This window comes from Narcine bancroftii, chromosome 12 (genome assembly GCF_036971445.1).
Source record: "Narcine bancroftii isolate sNarBan1 chromosome 12, sNarBan1.hap1, whole genome shotgun sequence".
Classification (NCBI taxonomy): domain Eukaryota; kingdom Metazoa; phylum Chordata; class Chondrichthyes; order Torpediniformes; family Narcinidae; genus Narcine; species Narcine bancroftii.
Genome location: NC_091480.1, coordinates 30338356 through 30362553, shown reverse-complemented (window position 1 = coordinate 30362553; position 24198 = coordinate 30338356). Strand labels below are relative to the sequence as shown.

Here is a 24198-nt window from a genome sequence, read left to right as displayed (position 1 = left end):
GATTGACAGCAGCCACAATGGGTTACAGACTCCAGAGAAGCAGAGGACTGGCGCAGGGCAACAGAAAATGAGGAGACCATTTCCTGCACCCCCCCTCCCCCCCAGTTTGAAAAGGAGAAGCAGAGGAGACAACCCAAGGGACAGTGACCACAGCAGCAGATCAGTAAGGGGTTTTGCGGTTGAAGAACCCACAGGTGATGGGCTGTTGGTGATTCGAGGTGAGGGACCCATGCAGGCTGTGGGCTGCTGGTGACTGCAGACAAGGGATTCACATCAGCCCATGGACTGCTAGAGAAGGGTTTCAAACTGGTTGAAGGGACACCAGGTATCAGACTAGATGCAAGAGAAGAGTTCCTGATCATGTCGGAGGTTCAGATCTGGAGCTCAGGCTGCAGATGGTTTGGACTGGACTCTGTGTGGCTTCAGGAGCACTGGAGGCTAATCTGTGGACACACGGTGACTCTGAGGGGTACTCTCTTTTACTTCACTTTCTCTGACTGAAAGAGGTGCTCCAGGCAATTTCTGCTGATGGCGAATCTGTCTGCCTTCCAGCAGACAAAAGCAAATCTCGTGTAATATTGCACTGTCTTTGTTGCATGACAGTAAATTGAATCTTGAGGCTGCCAACTTTATCAATACTCTGATTTTTATCCTTGTTTGTGCTTTGCAACTGATGATTTATTCATTGCCCTGTCTGCATTGTAAATGTTCCTTGTATACATCACTAGTTTACTCTACCCTGATGGCTATTTTTCCTCTACTGACTTTTGGTCTTCCCCTTCCCCTTGTTCTTATTATGTCTGTGCCATGTATTCTTTGCATTTCTGGGTTCAATGCCAGGTTTCTGATGCCTACATGAAAACTGGCCTGACTGACCATGTTTGTTATTGTCAGCCCACCTACCTTTCCCACAGATTATGCAAGCAGATTTGTGTGATTCATGGTTGTAGTTCAAAAGTGACTGCAGTTCTGCAACAGAAATCCAAAAGTGTTGTGATTTGAGAAGCTTTCGGCTTATGACATGAATCAATATCTGGACTGTGTTACTGTAGAACGTGGAACAGTACAGCATAGGAACAGGCCCTTTGGCCCATGTATCTGCACTAAACTTGATACCCAAGTTAAATAAAAAATAAGAGACATGCAGTAGTTAGGAGATGCTGAAATCTGTTTCCCTTTCTCTTTTTGATAAGGTTGCTGAACTCATGGCGCCTCTTTGTGCACCTTTGTGAGCCAACAAAGTAAATGTTGTTTTATGTACACGTGAAGAGCCTTGAATCTTAAACACAATCTGTTGATTGCATATCATACTCATCTCTCTTACCTGCACATTCATGTATTTATTTAAGAAGCTTCTTAAATGCTTCTGTTGTATCTACATCCACCATTACTCCTGACAGCCAGTTTCAAGCAGTTACCACTCTGTGTTTTTGAAAAAGAAATTGCTGTGTATTTGTTTTTAAACTTTCATTCCCTCACCTTGAATGCACGTCCACTTGTTTGTGACATTTTTGCCCTGGAAAGGTTCTAACTGCCTACTCTATCAATGACTCTCGTACATCTCTTCTGAATGCTTTCCAAAGTATCCTTTCTGTAATTGCACATAACTCTCCCAAGTGGAGCCCTCACCAAAGTTTTATCCAACTTCAACCTGACTTCCTCTTACTCTTGATACCCAATCCAATACATCTTTTTTACCACTGTTACGAGCCCAGAGGACCCCAAAACCCAGCAGCAATAGATATTCACCAAGACAAATAGTTACTTAAACAAAAGTTGCTTTCAATTATCTTTAAACATGAAGACAGAATCACACTTTAACTTATCAATATTGACCTAACTAACCTAACTTAACCTCCTTCCAATTCTAAGCGCACATGTATGCAATGTATTTGTAAGTTCAGAAAAGTTCACAGAACAATCTCACTTCTCATTCCTCCAAGTTCACTGGTTGCAGGAAATTCTTATACTGTGCACAGAATTTAACATTTATAAAGTTCATCAGGCTTTGGTGCTTGAAAGGTAAATGGTTACTGCTCAGGAAAGTTTTTGTCGGTTTTCAGAGAGAGATTTGTTGTTCCAGGACACCCACAACTGATTCCTTTTTAATCAGCCACTTCAATGTCTTGCTGACGAAACTTGCCTCCTCAGGGTTCTCCAGATGATAACCTCTTTCAGGTCACCACAGAGTGTCTTTTTGTTTCTCCTATTTCATGTGAAACATTAGACAGCCAGTCCACTCTTCTTGCATGAACCACAAGGGTTTTGACCAGGCTAAACTAAGCACTCACAACCTGTCTTCCAAATGGGGTTTTCCACAAGCTTGCCAGCTTGTCCTGTTCCAGTCCCAGTTGCTGCTGCTGACTGTAAAACTATAGAACTGATCTCTCTCTCTCTGAGAGAAAAAAGCCTGTTTGACTCACTCTGCTTGCGAAACCACATGACCCTCCACTCCAGACAGAATGCGGCTCTGACAAGTTCTTTCATCTGTTGCCTTTTTGTAAACAACAATCCATTACATTGATTGATCCACTCTCCAAAGCTTCTGCAAAGGTTCTGGGGCTGACATGTCTAGCATGAGCAGAGCTCCAGTATTTTAAATAAGATCTGTTTTAAAGTGTTTGTATGTGACCTACACTAAAAAAAACCTGCCCCAATTTATCTCCCAAAAACATATCTCTATTCTGTCACACTACCCTATCTACTTCTGCAGTCACTTTCAGGGAGCTTTGAACTTGCAGAGCCTTCTGCTTTTAAGAATCCAGCCGTTAACTGTACACATTCCCTATACATTTAACCAACAGTGCTACACCTCGTGCTTGTCTGGATGAAATTCCACCTGCCATTTCTTTAGCACAAATCTGCAATTGATATGTATACTGCTGTCTCCTTCGATGGTCCTCTATAGTATCCACAGCTCCACCATCCTTAGTGTCATCAGCATATTTACTAATCTACTCAACATTTTTTTACCCGTTGTGTTTTTTTTTACATAATCATTCCCAAGACCATTCCTTGCTGAACACCACTGTTCACGGGGCATCCAGCCAGAATAACACACTTCCGCAATTACCCAAAGCCTTCTGTGACTCAGCCAATTCTGAATTTGATCAATTCACTGTGGATCCCATGCATGTGTGCCTTCTGGATCAGCCTACATGTCAAATGCCACGTAGTCAACATCTACTGCCACGTGCTCGCCAACCACTTAAAAAAAAACCTCCATCAGATTTTTAAGGTAGGATCTGCAGATGCTGGAATCTTGAGGAAACAAGAGAAACTGGAGGACTCAGCAAATCAGAGCCAGTGTTTCGGGTTTGACCCTCCATCTTGGTCTTGATAAAGGGTCCCTATCCTAAACGTTGACTGACTATTTCTACCTATGGATGTAATGCTGTTTGATTTGCTGACTTCCTCCAGTGTTTCTTTGTTTGAAAGATAATAGAATGCTGGATATTCTCAATAGGCTAGTCATCTTTATGGAAAGAAACTGCAATGACTTTTTATCAGAAATATTTTGAAGACGCAGAAAAAGATACCTGGGCACGTACGTACTCAAATATATGAAAGTGATGGGGCATTTAAAAAAACTGCATGAAATGCAAGATGATTTTTGTGGTGATGGAATACAAAGGCAAACCTCAGCAGAAGTAACGTTTACATGTTGGGACACCGTGAGGTTGACAGGAATTCCGTCCCTGAGGATGTTGTCATTTACTGGAGAGTGGAGTTAGGAGAGAATGGACAAGCTGGTGTTCTCCATATGCCACAGGTAAAGACGTAAAAGGCTAAACAATTACATTGATTGATCAATTCTGGTGGATGATCGGTATTAGGATAATTTCTTCTCCAGCTATGCACTGTGACTGATTCTGGTTGGCCATTTTTTCTGACCGTGGCAAATCTCAAAGTCTTTGTTGACTATGGTGACTGAAATAAAGCAACTCCCCAGGATAAATCTACACAAGTTCATTGACTCCAGTTAGTTTGTTGGGCAGCCAAGAATATGTACAAATACTTTATTGCTGAAACTGTAATCTCTTGTTTCAGAAAAATTTCAGGAATCGGCAGCTATATTTGGTCTCTTATTTCAAATGCCACCCTCATTAGACCTCCTTATGTAAGACCCATTTCAGTTGGATGTAATTTGTGCTTGTTTCTCACTGGTAAGATATAAAGAAGCTTTGTCTCCTATGGGAAAGTAACCACCACCATTAAAATCTCTTGAAGCTAGCAGAACCCTTCAGTATTGAGTATGTAGTCTATGTGGCAAATTATTACAAATATGGATATTAATATGAATCCTTTGCTTTATATACGTCATTGTTTCTTCATGATTATTATACTGACATTGTTGCCACAGCCAGTGACAGATGTGTAATAGTGAGTTTTTTCACCATATTTGAGGTGCACAATTTTAATGATTCCACTGTGAAATAATTGCATTGGGAATTCTTTCTCCTACTGCCTTTTCCTTTTCCACTTGACCCAACAACTTAATTGTTTGTGATCAAGTACCTTTGTTCATGCAAATAGCCCTGATCCTTCCTGTCAGGTTTTTTTTTTGCAGTGATGACATAGTCTTAATAACTTGCTTAAATATCATTTAATTACTTTTTTTTAGCAACACATGGCTGATTATGCTCCATCAAATTATCGTCACACTGTGCTGAATAGTGCAACTTCTTGTCCAATTGACAGAAATTAAGCCATAAAAAGTGACCATTGAAGTTTTATCACAGCTATTGCACTGCATTAGATAAACACTACACACTCCATGCTTAATTTACAGCGCTACATTTGTGAATCACAGTTTACAATACTGGCACCTTCAAGGCTGGGTGTTTTGTAGTTTCCTACGATGTTTTGATTAATTGCCTGGATAACTTTTAGTGAGGTCCAGCAAGGATTTTTCCACTGATACATTTCAGCTCTTGAATTTGGGAAGAAAATTTATTTGAATGTGTGGAAGTGAGGATGTATGAAAATGCATCCAGAAACTAGCAGACTAGGATTTAACAGGCAATTTTGAGTGAATTTTGGCAAACTCTGCTACCAAATCACTTTGAATTGGATTAAGGCTTCACTATTTTATAACTAAATGTATCTCGAGTGGTAGTGGCACTTTTATAATAAAAGGATGCTATGGTATGCTGCACTGACACCATACCCAAGGACATTAAGGTGGCCTGTCTCAAAGACTGTTGGCTAGTGGCACTTGTGTGTATCATGATGAAGTGCTTTGAGAAGCTAGTTATGGAGCAGATTGACTCCTTTCTCATAAAGGATCAGGAGCCATTAATTTGTCCATCATCCCAGTAGGTCAACAGCAGATGCCATCTCACTGGTCTTCCACTGTGCATTAGTTCACTTGGACCACTAGAACATCCACACCAGACTATTTGTTCATTCAATACAGCTCCATGTTTAATATCACACCAGCAAGATTAATAATCGGATTTGGGGATCTGAAACCCTTTTCATCCCTCTGCATTGAGATCCTTGAATTCCTCATTGGCATACCCCAATCATTAATTCACCTACTGGCACCTCAAAGCTGCATTCTTAGGCACTCTACGCTCACAATTATGTCGTTGAGTTTGACTTCAATATAATCTATAAATTAACTGATGACACCACCGTTGTTGGTCAAATAACTGTAAATGATCATTCAGAATATAGAATCTGGTTATGTGGTACTAGACGTCATCTTGCTCTTAATGTCAGCAAGACCATGGAGCTTATTGTGGATTTTAGGAAGGGTGGTGGGGGGAGAAACGAGGGACCATGCACTTGCTGTCATTGGTGAAAAGGGTTAGTTTTAGTACCTTCCATTTCCTGTGTCCACAAATTGGTGGACCTCCCCAGGAGCCAGCATATTGCAGCAACTGTGAAATAGGCATGCCAACGCCACTATCTTCCAAGAAGTCTGAGGAGATCTGACATGTCAATAAATGCATCAAATGTCTTCAGGGAAACTGTGGAATCTATACTGACTGGTTGCATTGTGGCCTGGTTTGGAAATTTGAGTGCACAGGAATGCAGAAGGTTGTAGAAAATATCAAACCTAGCCAAGTCCATTATGAGCATCAACCTCCCATGCATTGAAAGCATCTGTGAGGCACTGCCTCTGGAGGGCTGCCAACATCATAAAGGATCCCCTGGTCATGATTTCTTCTTGCTGCTCCCTTCAGACAGAAGCTACTGAAGCCTGAAGTCCAACACCACCAAACTGTTTAAGAACAGTTTTTAATCTAATGGCTATCTTGAACCACCTTGTACTACTCTAACTATAAACCACCCAGGACCAACTAAAGTCTTCCTGCACTACTAAAATGTCACTTTTTTCTTGCACTAACTGCAGCCATGGATATTTATTGCATCTTGTGTATATGTTTGGCTTCATCAAGTAAGAATTTAGGTGCATATGCACATTGTACTTGTGTATATGACAATAAACTCACATTGAACATTGGTGTCGAATTACCTTGTGGCTCTGAGAAATGGCTGTAATTTCCTAATTTGCTGTTTAGAGTTCCAGATGATTACAAATGTGGAAAAGCTCTAGGACCTGTTGAATCTCTCCAGGAACATCCAACTGATCCAGACAAGATACTGATTGGCTACAGCAGAGGCTTGGTGCTCCTGTGGCAGCAGAGCACCCGACAAGTGGAGAATCTTATTCTAAGCAACCAGGTAGAAAGAAGCCAGTGTAACATCTGATTGTGAAATTTACAAATTTGCAATTGTAATTGAACTCGGTGCTAGTGGTTTTCACTAGTGTTGGAGATTATGATGTAATCTGGCAGTGATCTCCAAGAATTGGCCAAAAACTATCTGAGACTTCATTGCGCCACCTAAAGATTAGCCCAAACAAGTCCAGTTCATCCATCAATTCACCTCATTATTCTGTATTTGACTCTTAATCCAGTGGCACCTTGAATTGGAAGTTATTGTTCTAATGGTCAATGCCTTCTTCATTTTTGCCTCTCTCATCTCTCACTGGAAATATAAACCCTTGTGTTATTCATTTGTCACACTGGCATACCCAACTGTTTTCTTTTACTACATCATTGCTGACTGAACCTTAGGCGATCTAGGTCCTGAGATCTGGATTTCGTTTCCTAAACCTTGACAACATTTTCAAGATGCTCCTCAAAGCATTCATTGTCACATTCACTCCATTGCCTCGTCTACTCCATGCATCAATTTGTGGTATTGGCATGAAATTAAAGATTTGTTTCCAAATTCCCCACTTTCACCAAATCAGCCATCTCATTTTTCTTACATTGCTTCAATTTCTCTAACACAATTTATGGATATATCCTCTAACTCTCCCAGCTGTCTTACTTACACTGTCAGCTCGCATCCTTGATGCTGTTATTTCTCAATTTGTTCACTTTCCAGGTTAGTGATTTGGATTGTCCCTCATTATGGTTGACAGCGTCTGTTTCATTTCCTTCTCTTTCTTGCTCCCTCCCTCCCCAGAAACACAGCAGGTGTCTCCATGTCCTTGCCTTCTTCCACTTTATGGACCTAACTTTATTTATTGTTTTTTTCCCCCTTATCTTCGAAAGGTATGACGAGGACCTAACATGATCAGATTGCTTGTTGCCTTTCAGAAAATTAATTATCCTTCCTAATTTTGTTTTTAACCCTTCATGGTCCTTCACCAAACTTTGTGTCTAATCTATCCGTCACTTTCCCTCTCTTCATGGGTTATGGTTAGCACTAGCAATGCTAGCATTTATTGCCTGTAATTAGCCCTGAACAGTTCAAAGCCAAAGATGTTAGTGGATCTGGAGTAGTAATAGGATTTGTTGCATTAGTCAACCAGGTAGCTTTTTACAACAATCTGGTTTGGGTGACTTGTTACTGAGACGAGTATTTTTAAGTTTGTTTTATTTTAATTACATTTAAATTCTGCAGCTGCTATTGTGGGATTCAGACTCGTCTCTGGATCCATATTTAATAGCAATGCTACCATGCTGTCAAGCGATGCCTTTGACCTTGTAAGCCCACTAACATACTAATTTCTAAACAAACTCTCAGAGATTCTCCTTTACTTATGATCCAACTCCCCATGATTGAGAGTGTTCTGTAATATGGATGAAATTGGACAATTTGGCACAGCATGGATCAAACATGGGATTAATTTGGCTCCTTTGCCTGTGTATGTACCAAATTATTCCCCAAAATTGGTTTATTAAAGCAACATTGTTACCGCATTACTTTACCATGAGTGCTGTCTGTGTTGACTGAGGATTATTGTCCTGCAGCAACTTGAGAGTCTAAGCTGGGAGCGGAGCAGCAGGACATTTGTGAGTTCCCACAGTGATGGAAGCTACATGGTTTGGCCAGTGAACAATGCAAGGTCCAGAACTCAGCCTATCACCTCTTCCATTCCATATGGTGAGTACCACTGTAACCATTTTGACCTTTATAGAAACTTATTTTAGGAAGGGAGAAACTAAATTTGTTTAAACTTGGTGCCTCATCTGCTGAAGACTACAAACAATAGCCCTTCTGACTAATATATGCATTGAGGTTGTGCATCGTTACAAGAATAACAGTGTAGTGTGGTTGAATGAGGGAGGTAATGAAAGCTGTGAATGTCTTGGGGGTTGGGGGGCAGGGTGGGGGGGGGGGGGGGGGGCATGTTGTGTCTCCAGAAATGAGAAAGTAATTTTCTTAATTTTGTATGGCTGTGTGGTTTTAAAGTTTGGAGCTGCTGAGTTAGATGGAAAAAGAAGTAATAATGGAAAATTGCTTCTTGAGAGTAATGTGACCTGATCTCCTTAGGGTTGAGGACTATCCACTTCACAATTTTAATTTTGCTTTGTTCAGAATTTGTGGTTACATTAAGATACCATCTATTGATGATGCAGAATACTGTTTTGAGTGAGTCACCTATGTGAAATTGGAGCAGCCATTAAAGTTTCTTAGACTACATGGAGACTGTAGGCCAGCAATTGGCCACTTAACTCAAAAATCTAATTGTCTTCACTTTGCATTACACCTGTTCTCTCTATAAGAATGGATCAATTTGTCCATTAAACCCATGGTTCTTGATGTTGTGATCTTCCTAACATCCCAAAAATAATACTGAGAAATATAGAGCACTACAGCACAGTACTGGCCTTTTGGCTCTCAATTTTGTGCTGACCTTTGCATTCCTACCCAAAACAAAACTAAGGCCTTCCTACCTCATAACCCTCTATTTTTCTTTCATCCATGTGTATGTCTGAGACTCTTAAATGCCCCTAATGTTTCATCCTCCATCACAACACTGTTGGTTAAAAAAAAATCTTACCCTGATGTCTCCTCAAAACTCTCTTCCCTTCACTTTGTACAGATATCCCCTCAGGGTTTGCTACTCCTGCCCTAGGAAAAAGGCGCTGGCTGTCTACCTTATCTATGCCTCTCAGATTTTCCTCAATTTCAGCTATTCCTGTTTAGCTATTTGAATTGAAAAATACCTCCTTATGGTTCAGTGCAGCTGTATGAACGGAGAGCCAAGATTCAGTTCTCAAGAGATTGCGCACATGTGTTTTTGATGGCTGAGTTCTTTTGGGTGGACCTTGTAACTAAAAAGTCCATGTCTTCATCAGAATTGGGCCACGTGGCTCTTACACTGAGATAAAAGCCACAAGAGGACAATGGCATTTCCTTCAGCTTTCCCAGGCGGGTTTAAAGTATTGGCACAGGATAAACTTCAACCACATTTCATTCTCCACACTGTTCCCAGTGGATTAAATATTCAACTTTTTTTTTAAAGAAAGCACATTATTTCTGCCACTCTGATTAATTGTTTCCCATATTGTCTGGTTCAATAAATGTGAGCCTCTTCTCCCCCATGCATCTAACTACTCCTGCACTTCTGCCGTGGTCCTGTTTATAATGCCCATTCCTCTTGTTTCTCTCGGAGTACATACATTTTTCCTTAGTCTAAAAACAGCAACTTTTGAACCTTGCTTTATTTTGGTCTGTCATAAGTTCAATTAAGCACCCTCCCTTCTCACTATTCAAATAACTTTTATACTTGTTGCCTCTGGTGGATCTGTCTCAGCCCATTTTCAAAAAATGCTGTGTCGAACTCTGTCCCACAGCTGTGTTTAGCTTGTGTGGTTGGGTGGGCTCCAGTCGGCTTCAGTTTAACAACGTCTGAGCTGACATGAGGCTTGACTCTGCCCAGCTGAGAGGAAGAAGTGAGGTGGGTTGAATTAGAAAGTCGGTGAAATGTTGTGCTTGCTTTATTTTTAACCCTTTATTCTCAGAACTTTAAGAGCTCTGCTTGAGAAATTTTGCCACAAATCAGAGATTATTTCATCTTTAGATTATTTCCAGATTGCTAATAGTTCCATCATTATGCATACGGTTTCTTTCCCACTGCAGGTCCATTTCCTTGCAAAGCCATCAACAAAATTCTTTGGAGAACATCAGAAACGGGGCAAGTAAACCTTTGAATTGAAACATCATTCCTATGGCATTAATTCTTTGCACACTTCCATCTCTCTACTCTGTCTACTCCACCTCTAGACTGAAAATTGGCGAACAGAATGAACACAAATCTTACTCTGGCGCTGTGCCAACATTGATATTTCCTTTGGTTGATCTTAAACTTATTGTTTGGCCATTGAACAGCTGAACAAATATTTATTCACTACTCCTTTTATTCTCATGCTGCTATCTAGTTCTATAGGTGCTACTTTCCCGGGATTTTCAATGCACGAGGTTACTCGGGGACTGGTGGGACATTCCTTGTCAGTGGTCCTCAGATGAGTTTTTCTCAGTCACTCTACAAATATTGGTAATCCTTACATGTAATCATTACTTCCACTCAGCACAAGATGACTGCACACTGAATACAAGTAGCAAAAATTGACTTGATTTGACTGTCTTCTTCATGAGTAAGAGATGGAAGACCAATGCATTGTTGTAAAGGATTGTTTAATGTGTTTAACAGTTAGATTCATTTTTTCTTTGATTCTTCAGAAATCCATTTATAATCTTCAGCGGTGGAATGCCAAGAGCCAGTTATGGTGACAGGCACTGCATCACCATAATGCAAGGCAAGGCCCAAGTTACTTTGGACTTCACCTCACGTGTGATTGACTTCTTCACAGTACATAACATAGACCCTGAGCAAGGTAACATTCTCCTCCTGGATGTTGTTTAGTGTTTTCTGCCCTCTAGGTTGAGTTGGAGGTTCGTTATTGTGGGCTGTTAATGGATCGTACTTTAAAAGAGTTGGGTTGATGGAACATGGCATTTGCCTGAAAGAAGTATACAGACTGATCCTGGATGCTGAACAGCCAATTTTTGGGTTTCTCTATGAATGAACAAGCTCCCTTAATATTGTTAGATTAAAAAATCCAAGTATTCATTCCCACAAATAGAAAATCTAGTTTCTTTCTCTCCACTTTTAGTAATTGTTTTTCTCAACTATGGGTGCTTATGCCTTATATTGTGGCAACTTGTGGACAAAACTGACATTCCTATTTGTTACCCGGGAACAGCCTGTACATGTAATATTGTACATATCTACACACTGTAGTGAAACAATGAAAAGGTTGACTGAATAAAGGGAAAACCATTGTGTGAAGAATTTTTCCTAAGCCAGTGATATGCTGACATGGAATTGGCAGGGCAGTGGAAATTCTAATTTAACTTTGTGATATAGCCCAGTAACAGGCCCTTCTGGCTCATGAGCTCGTGCCACCCAAATACACCCCTGTGACCAACCAATCCAGTGCATCTTTGGAACGTGGGAGGAAATGCGGGCATGCTGATGAAATCCACACAGTCGCAGGGAGAATATACAAACTCAATGTGCAATGGATTCAAATGCAGGTCGCTGGTGCAGCAATCATGTTGCACTCACCTTGCCACTCAAATACAATGGGAGCATTAAAAGCAACATGCCAAAAGCATATGTTAGCATGAGCAAAGTATTCTGAATGGAAAAGTTGTGCATTTCGGCACGCTTGTGATGCGATCATTTGTGGAATTATGAAGTGGTGTATAAGAAAGGATGTGGTTAATGAGAAAAGTTTGGGTTCAAATTGAAGTTTAATGTGTCAGGCAGCATTTAAAGGACAGTTGGATGCATCTTACTCTGGGTGTTCTTGTCTCTCGTTATATTTTTATATCGCTTGCCAACGTGGATGGTGGTTTTATTTGGCTTTAAGAGTATGACAATCCCAGAGCCCTCCTTGTGCTGGTGGAAGAAGAGCTGGTGGCAGTGGACCTGCAGACTCCAGGCTGGCCTACCATCACTCCACCATACCTTGCACCACTCCATTCCTCAGCCATCACTTGTTCCTATCACATTTCCAACATTCCAGCCAAGCTTTGGGAGAGGATCATCTCTGCAGGGAAGCAGCAGCATCCTCAGCTTTCAACAGTGGTGAGTCATGCCAATCCAGTAAAAGCCTCACGTCCAATTCATGCTCAGCTGCAGCTCAATAGACTCTCTAGAGAATTGTTATCTCCTCATAAGGAGGGAAAAGATGAAGCATGAAATAGTAGGCTAGCAATTAATATAAAAGAGGATGTAAAAAGCTTCAAGTATGTAAAGAGTAAAAGAGAGGTGAGTAGATATAGGACCATCAGAAAATGATGCTGGAGAAATAATAATGACAACAAAATCTCTTCGCAGACAAGGTTGGATGTGTACATGGAGGTGAGGGGGTTGGAGGGTTATTGGCAGAGAGCGGGAGGTTTGAGCTAGTGGAGTTGTTCTAGTGAACCGGTGCGGACTTGAAAGGCCAACATGGCCTGTTTCCGCTCCGTAAATGGTTATATGGTTAAGGAGATGACAGGAGTATTTTGCATCAGTCTTCACTGTGGAAGACATAAGCAGTGTACTGCATGCCCAAGGGTATCAAGGAAGGGAAGTGAGTGCAGTTACTGTTTCAAGGGAGAAGGTGCTCAGAAAGTTGGATGGTCTAAGGTAGGAGTCTTCAAAGTAGTCAATATCAACCCACAGGGGTCAATGGGTCCATCCAGGGAGTTGATAAATACCGGAGGGGGGAGGAGGGGGGGAAGGTCGATAACACAGGATGGGGTCAATTTAAAATAGCGTCTTAACACCAGCACTCACCCCCCCTTGTCCAGCACAGGGGGTATGGAGTGCAGCCTTACCTGCCATAAACCTTCAAGCATCGCTGTCACATTCCCCCCCCCCCCATCACGCATGCGCCAGCCAGCCACACATGGCCTACAGAACCCAGGACACTGCATTTCTGCCTGATAATTTGCCTTCCATTTGTAGGGCCTAAACCCCCAGATGGAGGACAAATTAACACCTGGCTTGAGGTGGTGCTGGACGTAGGACAGAGGACTTAAAAGCTGAACTGTCAGACCTAAAACCAGACGTTTGGCCCCCTCCTGTCCAGCCTCCCAACCCTAATTATTCAGCTAACCCTCCCCCCACTTCACCACCCAGCGCCAGGATACCATGCTTGTGGCTTGATGAGGGACCATGCAGTCTCTGAAAGGGTCAATGGTCTAAAAAGTCTGGGGACCCCTGGTCTAAGGGTAGATAAGTCTCCTGGACCAGATGGATTGCACCCTTGGGTGCTGAAAGAAGTAGCTATTGAGATTGTGGAGGCACTAATCATGATGTTTCAGGAATCAGTAGATTCTGGCATTGTCCCAGAGGACTGGAAAATCATAAATATGACCCCACTATTCAAGAAGGGAGGGAGGCAACAGTAAGGAAAATCTAGACCAGTTAGCCTGACATCAGCGATTGGGAAGATAATGGAGTCGATTTACAGACTACTTGGAGCCACATGACATGATAGGCCAAAGCCAGCATGTTTTCCTTAAGGGAAAATCTTGCTTGACAAGCAGGCTAGATTAAGAAAATGCAGTGATTGTTGTGTATTTTGATTTTCAGAAAGCCTTTGACAAGGAGCAGCATATGAGGCTTCTTAAAAAGATAAGACCCTATGGTACAACAGGAAACATACTAGCATGGGTAGAGCATTAGATGATTAACAGGAAGCAGAGAGTAGGAACACAAGGATCATATTCTGGTTGGCTGCCAGTTGCTAGTAGTGTTCCAAAGGGGTCAGTGTTGGGGCTGCTTATTTTTATGTTGTACATGAATGATTTAGATTGTGAAATGAATGGCTTTGTGGCCAAGTTTGCAGATGATATGAAGGTAGGTGGAGAAGCAGGTAATGTTGAGGAAACAGGGAGGCTTCAGAAGGACTTGGACCTGTTAAGTGAATGAGCAAAGAAAGTGGCAATTGACATACTTTGTCAGGAAGTATACAGTCATGCACTTTGGATGAAAAAATAAACAGGCAGACTGTTTTCTAAAGGAAGAGAAAACTGAAAATTCTCAGATGCAAAGGGACTTGGGAGACCTAGAGCAGGATACTCTCACTGAAGGTAAATTTGTAAGAGGCAAATGCAATGCTGATTTTCATTTTCAAGAGGATTAGAAAATAAGAGTAGGAATGTTATGTTGAGGCTTTATTAGGCACTGGTGAGACCTCAATTAGATTATTGTGACCTCTCTTAGTCTCATTTAAGAAAGGATGTGTTGGAGTAGAGTTTAGAGGAGGTTCACAAGAATGATTCCAGAATAAAAAGTTTATTATGATGGCTTGGCCTCTGCTCGTTAGAATTTAGGAGATTGAGGGGGTGGGGATATCACTGAATCATTTTGAATGTTGAAAGGTTGTTTCCCACGATGGGAGGGTCTAGGTCTAGGGCAAACGGTCAGAACTTAATGATTGAAGGATGTCCACTCAGAACAGAGATATGGAGGAATTTCTTTAGCCAGAGTGTGGAAACCATGACATTGAGGCAGAGATTGATAGATTCTTTATTAACCAGGACACCAAAGGTTAAGGGGAGAAGGCCAGGCAGTAGGGGTGAGTGGAAAAATGGATCAGCTCATGACTGAATGAAAGGGCCGACTCGATGTGCTAAATAGCCTATTTCTGATCCTATCTTATGGCCTAATAGTTCAGGTTAAATGATGTTTAATTCCTTTGCCCAGGATTTGCAGAATGTTAATTTTGTTTTGAATCATTACTCATGGTTATCCATTTTTGTAAAGCTTTATAAACCAAGCATCTGCTTACATTTAGGAGTAATTGATAGAACTGGCTGAGATTACCACCACCTTAGTTAATGGTTATGAAGAGCCTCTTTGCCTGCAGTTAGCTTCATGCTTTCTATTGTGCAATGTGTTTCTTATGCCATTCTATATTGTTTAGGAGTGGCCAATTAATGGAGGGAAAAACCTTGCTCTAGAACCTGTCCACAAGGGACTTCTGCTAACTGGGTAAGAGAATTTTCATACCTGTTTCTATCATTTGGTATGCCTTTAGAAATTTCTGTTAGCATCTCTTGTATTTACAAAAAAAACTATAATTGAACTTACTCCCCCACCAGCTGGGGCTTGTTTATTGCTCCTAAAGGCCATAACCTCATGACAAATGAGACCCATTTAAACATGGAGGCTGCATACAGTGTCCTATAGAAGATATTGATGATCCATGTCTCTGCTCTGTCCCCTGGTCATACAGCACGACTAATCTTTCAACTTGATTTTCATTTGGTCCTAATGTAATTGATGTTCCACTGTAAAGCTGATGTTAAAATATTTCTGACCTTTTCGCTGCAAGTTGCTCATCCATCAGCAGTTCTGCTGTATTTTTTCCGACAATTGAGCAAAAGTTCATCTGGTTTATTTTTCAGAAAAGAACATTTACCAGCTGGTGGATGGAGGGTGATGATTAAGTTTGTCAGAACTTCACGTATCACCTAAAGATTAGCAATGGAATGGTGCTGAGCAGGAGCTGTTATTATGAAAGTTTAAACTATATATCTACTATTTAAATTTGAACTTTGTCCATGTTTACTTTTGGTTGCAATGAATGCTGTAGGAAATGGAAAAATGCTTTAGGGAATAGGTTACTTCTGAAATAGTGGCTGTGGTGTCAGTAATTGCATTTCCCATGACAAGATCCTCAAACAGCAAGTCAATAGCCAACTCATTTATTTTTGTCAAGAGCTTATTTACTGCTCTAGTTGCATAAGCTCTAACTTTTAAAAGTGACAATCTTGTGTCTAAGGATGAACAGGATCATGATTTGAAATCGCAATTGAAAGTTAGTCTTTTTCTCTCAGTCCATCATTGAATCTTTGGCTTGGGTTTAAAGCTGATGCTTGTGGCTCTGCCATGGAAGATTACAAAATTGATCTCATCTGTTTTAAGTATTTTGTTCATTTTTGTGTTTTGTGCTCCATCATTCGAGTTTGCTGTCCTGATTACTTTCCAGTAACTTCTATTAAATTGCACAATATCAGCTGGTCCTCTGAGCTTCTCCTCTGCACTTGCCTTTAATTGGTTTGGTGCAATACTTGCATCATGTCAGATTCTGGGAAGAAAACCAACCAGGAAATGTGTGAATCTTCAATTGCATTGAAAATCAGTGTGACATTAAGCAAATGGAAATGTTTACTCATTGCCCCCTTTATTTTTCAGGCATGAAGATGGAACAGTACGTTTCTGGGATGCATCTGGTGTGTCACTGAAACCTCTTTATAAACTAGCCACAGCCAATATTTTTCAGACAGACGCAGACCACACTGAGGGGTTCCCACAGTGTGGGGAGGAGGATTGGCCTCCGTTCCGCAAGGTAACACACCCCAATTCAACAGCAAATGTTTCCAAGGGGTGCTGGGCGGTGGAGTTCTAAGATGATGACTGGCTGACATATAGTATCTCCTGGGGGCAATAGTGTGTGGTGAAATAAAAACAACTCTTAAATTCTTAGAATTACCCAATAGGCAGCAGTATTTGGCTTGACTGTCTGGTGGCCTTACAGCAGAACACAGCAGAACAAGAAACTGTTGAAGTAATGGGTTATAAACTGTTCAGAGTATTTATACAGGCAAGTAGAGGTAATGAAGTCAATGGCAAGGGGCATCAAAGAAACACAGGTTGCATCCAAACATTTAACTGAGTAAAGCAAGTTCACAGTGAACAGCTGTTAAATGGAAAAAAAAGGGGGAAGTGATCATGATCTTAACTTATTGAACTTGATCTAGAAGGAAAAAATGAACTTGCACAAAACAGCGAGGGAATTAGATGTCAGAAGGGTGGTGGGATGTGAACTCCAAGTCACTTGCATTGAGATTTCAAGATTATGCTGGAAGTCTGAATTGGGGTGTTCTTCAGCAAAGTGATCACCAGCTCTGAACTTGGAGTCTCCCATGTAAAAGTAATTGGTTCTAAGCAGAATATGCAATACCAAATTCAAAGAATGAGTAAATTTTCATAACATCTGGTGGTGGAAGAATTTTCAAGGCTCAGGCTGATGGGGAGTTGGAAGATGGGATAGAAAAGATCAACAATGTCTTGATGATTAATGAAAGCTTGGGGGATGGGAATTTTTTTTGAGGATAAATTCAAAACTTGCCAAAAGCATTTGGAATGGAATATAACACCTTCAAAATAAAATAGAACAGGACGGAGGTGGGGTGGTGACTGGTTAAATCATTGTGAAAGTTGGTGGGATTATGATCATACCAGCAGCCAAAAATCTATCCATCAAGAATTAGTTCTTTGATGCAAAAGTAGGCTGATTAAATAGATACACTAGGATTAGATTTGTATAATTCAGTTTGAGGCTGAAAACCATGGAGGGAAGATCAGCAAAGGGATGGGTTGATAATAGTCAAGGAAATAATCTTTGGAGTTTAAATTTTTTTAATTTTTAAATTTAGGCATACAGTATGTTAACAGGCCCAAGAGCCTAAGCCACTCAATTACAGCCAATTGACCTACAACCCCCAGTACGTTTTGAATGGTGGGATGAAACCGGAGCCCTCGGGGGAAAACCAACGCAGACACAGGGAGAACGTACAAACTCCGTACAGACAGCACGGGATTTAAACCCTGGTTCCAATCGCTGGCACTGTAACATCCAACTATCCTTCCCATGAGGATGGTTCCTTTGACAGTTTGTGGGGTTTGATATGAGGATACCTCCCTCCTCAGAAAGGAACAATTTATGCGTGAATGGATTTAGGTGAGTTGGGGTTGCACAGGTCCAGACCCACCCTCTCAACATCCCCATCCGGATCCAGCAGCATGATGAGGTCCAAGACAGCTGGGGGAAGTTCTCTTGTAGTGAATGGCCAGACCAAGCTTCGATGCAAAGAATGCCCTTTCCGTGCTTCATGGCGTGTGTTTGCTAGATGGCTGTTGAACCTACAAGAGGGTTCATCCGCTTTTTGACAGTCTTGTTTTTTTATCCTTCTGGGTGTCCAGCTGCCCTCTGCACCATGCGACAAGTAGTACTGGGTTGCATGGTACCAGTAGCACTCAGACAAGTGACCTGGCACTGTAACAGTGTTGTGCTAACTCCTGCACTAACTGTGCTGCCACAGTTAATGGTGGGTTTTTGGATGTTGTTAGCTTCCATGGAAAAAAACAGTCAATTGACCACAGCAGTTAAGAGCTGGGCATGAAATGGATCCTGCAAGTTTGAAGAGATGGATAAAAGTTTGGAAACTTTTATATTTGAAACGTCCAATCACTTGCTGCTAGCAGCTTCCTTGCCCCCTTTCCACACTCATGCACACTTCTATGATATCGAACACATTTCTTGGTGACTCTTAGATTAAATGCCCTTATAACAGGCACTGGTACTTGATGCAAAGCTTATTCAATGCTTCTCTTTCCTCACACCACTTCAATACTTCTGAGTTTGACCTCCATGTTCTCCCTTTCTTTGCAGGTTGGCTGTTTTGATCCCTATAGCGATGATCCGAGATTGGGAATTCAGAAGATATCATTGTGTAAATACAGCAATCGATTGGTAGTTGCTGGAACTGCTGGACAGGTACTAACATTTGTCATTGATTTCCAGTTAGAAAATTGAGGCCATGTTAACTAGCTGGTGGAGGTGGGGGAGGGGGGGGGGGGGTGCAGTGCAATAGGACAAGAAAGGCATTTGTCTAGCATGGAGGCAGAGGAGGAAGTTGTACTTGGTTGAGTTCGATATTTGAGAGTTCATTGTTTTATTTCTTATCAACTATCCTGTCATGGCCAAGGGAACTACCATGTCCTTGCATAGTGATGCAAATATTACATAGTCTTGGACCTCCAATGGCTAGAATACTTTTTTTTTTTTTTTTTTTTTTTTTTTTAATTTTTTATTTTTCACACCATAAATCACAATAGCCATGATATACACTTTTTCTTTTCCACACATTTACAGTGACTTTTTCTCCCTCCCCCCTCCCTCCTCCCAAGCCACCCCCCCATCCCCCCCCCCCCTCTCATCCATTTTAGTTATACAATCTAGGTTGCATTAATTCAGTTAGACAATGTTGTCATTCAACAAAAATACACCAGAAATTCTACTGAGTCCATTCTTTTCTTCTCTTCTCCTTCCATCAACTTAGGTAATGTTTGTTCCCGGTAGGTTTTCGCTATTGTATTTAATGTAAGGCTCCCATACTTGTTCGAATATTTCAATATTATTTCTTAAACTATATGTTATTTTTTCTAATGGAATACATTTATTCATTTCTATATACCATTGTTGTATTTTCAAATTATCTTCCAATTTCCAGGTTGACATAATACATTTTTTTGCTACAGCTAGGGCTATCTTAACAAATCTTTTTTGTGCATCCTCCAAGTCAATTCCAAATTCTTTATTTTTTATGTTACTTAAGAGAAAGATCTCTGGATTCTTTGGTATATTGTTTTCTGTTATTTTATTTAATATCTGATTGAGATCATCCCAAAATTTTTCTACTCTCTCACATGTCCAGATTGCATGAATTGTTGTTCCCCTTTCTTTTTTACATCGAAAACATCTATCAGATACTGTTGGGTCCCATTTATTTAACTTTTGCGGTGTAATGTATAGTCTGTGTAACCAATTATATTGTATCATACGCAGCCTCGTATTTATTGTATTTCTCATCGTTCCAGAGCATAACTTCTCCCATGTTTCCTTTTTTATCTTTATATTTAAATCTTGTTCCCATTTTTGTTTAGTTTTACCATTTGTTTCCTCATTTTCCTTTTCTTGCAGTTTAATATACATATTTTTTATAAATCTTTTGATTAACATTGTATCTGTAATCACATATTCAAGGTTACTTCCCTCTGGTAAACTCAAGTTGCTTCCTAATTTATCTTTCAAGTAGGATCTCAGTTGGTAATATGCCAGCGCTGTATCCCCCGTTATATTGTACTTATCTCTCATTTGTTCAAAGGATAAGAATCTACTTCCTGAAAAACAATTTTCTATTCTTTTAATCCCTTTTTTTTCCCATTTTCTAAAGGCAAGGTTGTCTATTGTAAAAGGGAGTAGCTTATTTTGCGTCAATATTAGTTTTGGTATTTGGTAATTTATTTTATTTCTTTCTACATGAATCTTCTTCCATATATTGAGGAGATGGTGTAATACTGGAGAAGTTCTATGTTGTACCAATTTTTCGTCCCATTTATATAATATGTGTTCAGGTATCTTTTCCCCTATTTTATCTAATTCTAGTCTCGTCCAGTCTGGTTTTTCCCTTGTTTGATAAAAATCTGATAGGTACCTTAATTGTGCGGCTCGATAATAATTTTTGAAGTTTGGCAATTGTAAGCCTCCTTGTTTATACCATTCTGTTAATTTGTCTAGTGCTATCCTCGGTTTCCCCCCTCTCCATAAAAATCTCCTTATTATTTTCTTTAACTCTTTGAAGAATTTTTCTGTCAGTTGTATTGGCAATGCCTGAAATAAGTATAGTATCCTTGGAAAAATGTTCATTTTAATACAGTTTATCCTTCCTATCAGTGTTAGTGGTAGCTCTTTCCAATGCTCTAAATCGTCCTGTAATTTTTTCATTAGTGGATTGTAATTGAGTTTATATAATTGGCCTAGATTTTTGTTTATTTGCACACCTAGGTATCTTATTGCCTGCGTTTGCCATCTGAATGGGGATTCCTCCTTAAATTTTGAGAAATCCGCGTTATTCATAGGCATTGCTTCACTTTTATTTACGTTTATCTTGTATCCCGACACTTCTCCATATTCCTTCAATTTCTTATATAGTTCTTTTATTGCTAGTTCTGGTTCTGTTAAGTACACTATCACATCATCCGCAAACAGACTGATTTTATATTCCCTGTCTTTTATTTTTATTCCTTTTATATTATTATCTCTTCTTATCGATTCTGCTAGTGGTTCTATAGCTAGCGCAAACAATAATGGTGATAGTGGGCATCCCTGCCGCGTTGACCTGCTTAAGTTAAATTGCTTTGATACATGTCCATTTACTGTCCCTTATATAATGCTTTAATCCAATTAATATACTTCTCTGGTAAACTGAATTTTTGCAATACTTTGAACAAGTAATTCCATTCTACTCTGTCGAAGGCCTTCTCTGCGTCTAGAGCAACTGCTACTGCCGGTGCTTTATTTCCTTCTACTGCATGAATTAAGTTAATAAATTTACAAATATTGTCTGTTGTGCGTCTTTTTTTGATAAATCCAGTTTGGTCTAAATTTACCATTTTCGGTACCTGTTCTGCTAATCTGTTCGCTAATAGTTTAGCTATTATCTTATAATCTGTGTTTAGCAAAGATATTGGTCTATATGACGCTGGTGAGAGTGGATCTTTCCCTTGTTTTAGTATCACTGTAATTATTGCTGTTTCACATGAATCTGGTAAGTTTTGTGTCTCATCAATCTGGTTGATTACATCCAGGAGGGGCGGTATTATTAGGTCTTTAAATGTTTTGTAGAATTCTATTGGGAGTCCATCCTCTCCTGGTGTCTTATTATTTGGTAAATTTTTTATTATCTCTTGTATTTCTACTGTTCCAAATGGTTCTGTTAATTTATTTTGTTCCTCTATTTGTAGTTTTGGTAGTTCAATTTTAGTCAAAAATTCATCTATTTTCCCTTCTTTCCCTTCGTTTTCGGTTCGGTATAATTGTTCATAGAATTCTCTGAAGTTTTCCTTAATTTCTTTTGGATTATATGTAATTTGTTTGTCTTTTTTCCTTGTTGCCAATACCATTTTCTTAGTTTGCTCTGTCTTAAGCTGCCATGCTAGGATTTTGTGTGTTTTTTCCCCTAGTTCATAATATTTCTGTTTTGTCTTCATTATATTCTTCTCCACCTTATATGTTTGTAATGTTTCATATTTTATTTTTTTATCCGCCAATTCTCTTCTTTTGGTTGTATCTTCCTTTATTGCTAATTTTTTTTCTATGTTTATTATTTCCCTTTCCAACTGCTCTGTTTCCTGATTATAGTCCTTCTTCATCTTGGTTGCATAACTTATTATTTGCCCTCTAATGAATGCTTTCATTGCGTCCCATAGTATAAACTTATCTTCCACTGATTCCGTATTTACTTCAAAGTACATTTTTAATTGTTTTTCAATAAATTCTCTAAAATCCTGTCTTTTAAGTAGCATGGGGTTTAATCTCCATCTATACATTCTTGGAGGGATGTCTTCTAGCTCTATTGCCAATAACAGGGGTGAGTGGTCCGATAATAGTCTAGCTTTATATTCCGTTTTCCTAACTCTCCCTTGTATGTGGGCTGATAACAGGAATAGGTCTATCCTTGAGTATGTTTTATGTCTAGTCGAGTAGTATGAGTATTCCTTTTCTTTTGGGTTTTGTTTCCTCCATATGTCCACAAGTTTCATTTCTTGCATTGATTTATTTATAAATTTGGTTACTTTGTTCTTCCTGTTAATTTTTTTCCCCGTTTTATCCATATTTGGATCCAAATTCAGATTGAAATCCCCTCCTATTAGTATGTTCCCTTGCGTATTAGCTACCTTCAAAAAGATATCTTGCATAAACTTTTGATCTTCTTCGTTAGGTGAATATATATTAAGTAGATTCCAAAGCTCTGAATATATCTGACATTTTATCATAACATATCTCCCTGCTGGATCTATTATTTCCTCTTCTCTTTTAAATGGCACATTTTTGCTAATTAATATAGCCACTCCTCTTGCTTTTGAATTATACGATGCTGCTGTTACATGTCCTACCCAATCTCTCTTTAATTTCAATGGCTAGAATACTTGAAGAGAAAACTGCTTGTTTAAAAAAACCCATATCTGCTTTGTATACAAAGAAAAATTGAGTTGGAGTGGAGTTTTCAGGTTGAAGAATTCACGTCCATGCAAGAATGACGAGTTGAAATATTCCTTTGTGCTGTGATTGTCCATTTGGATAAAGGCTCTTGTGTTGCCCTGGAACTGCAGGGTAAGGGCAAGAATATGTGCCCTTGTGTTAACTTGGAACTGCAGGGTAAGGTATGGAATGAATGTGCGCTATTAGTGATGAACCAAAGCAGATGACACTGAGAAATGTTTTTGTCTAAAACTACATGAAATGAGGGAGCTAGTCGTGAAATTCTGTTGTAATATCAAGTCATCACCTTTATCGTTCATATCATGCTCTCACAGTAAAGATGAGCTAGTGTTTCTCCAGGACCATGGAGCATTGTTACATAAATACAAATTAGACAAGAAGTTAAACATGTTAAAATATTAAGACGTATACAGTAAAAGTTCACGGTACACTAACCACATATGTTCCGGGAATTCTGGAGCCTGATGGCTTTGGGGAAAAAAACTGTTTTCCAATCTGAACGCAAGGGCCCGAGTGCTGCGGTATCTCCTACCAGATGGCAGAAGGGAGAACAGTTTACATGAGGGTGTGTGGAGCCCTTCACAATGTTTATTGCCTTTTGGCCCTTGCAGTTAACATTCATTTTCTTTTTGTGAAGAAGAATAAATGAATTTTCAATCCACAGGTTATCGTTATGGAATTTAGTGATGAAAAGTCCGAACGAAAGATGAACCTTTCGACAGTTGACCTTCTTCAGGACCGAGAAGGTTTCACATGGAAAGGTCATGACCGATTAAGCCCAAAGGGTGGCTTAATCAGCTTTGCGGCTGGTTTCCAGCCAAATTTTCTAGTTCAGTGTATTCCTCCAGCAGCTGTGACAGCAGTGGCTTTCCACACTGAATGGCAGCTTGTGGCTTTTGGCACCAGTCATGGATTTGGCATCTTTGATGACCACAGACATCAGCCGGTGTTGGCCAGGTAAGTACTGGTACTTATAAATTGCTTCATTTCTGTCTCAAGCAGTCTGAATGGGAAAAATGGGCAGTCGAGT

At 40.0% G+C, this 24198-nt stretch overlaps 1 protein-coding gene across 3 annotated transcripts in view; it reads left to right on the top strand.

The window, feature by feature from the left end:
- Nucleotides 1–24198, top strand: part of llgl1 (LLGL scribble cell polarity complex component 1) — a 111420-nt gene that overhangs the window by 61887 nt on the left and 25335 nt on the right. For all 3 annotated transcript variants that reach the window (XM_069905269.1, XM_069905268.1, XM_069905270.1), the window contains 9 exons: nucleotides 6534–6696; nucleotides 8280–8412; nucleotides 10396–10450; nucleotides 10996–11150; nucleotides 12192–12409; nucleotides 15243–15310; nucleotides 16517–16670; nucleotides 18777–18881; nucleotides 23833–24125. In XM_069905269.1, the coding sequence (XP_069761370.1) occupies nucleotides 6534–6696; nucleotides 8280–8412; nucleotides 10396–10450; nucleotides 10996–11150; nucleotides 12192–12409; nucleotides 15243–15310; nucleotides 16517–16670; nucleotides 18777–18881; nucleotides 23833–24125 (1344 nt within the window). The remainder of the gene's footprint in view (nucleotides 1–6533; nucleotides 6697–8279; nucleotides 8413–10395; nucleotides 10451–10995; nucleotides 11151–12191; nucleotides 12410–15242; nucleotides 15311–16516; nucleotides 16671–18776; nucleotides 18882–23832; nucleotides 24126–24198) is intronic.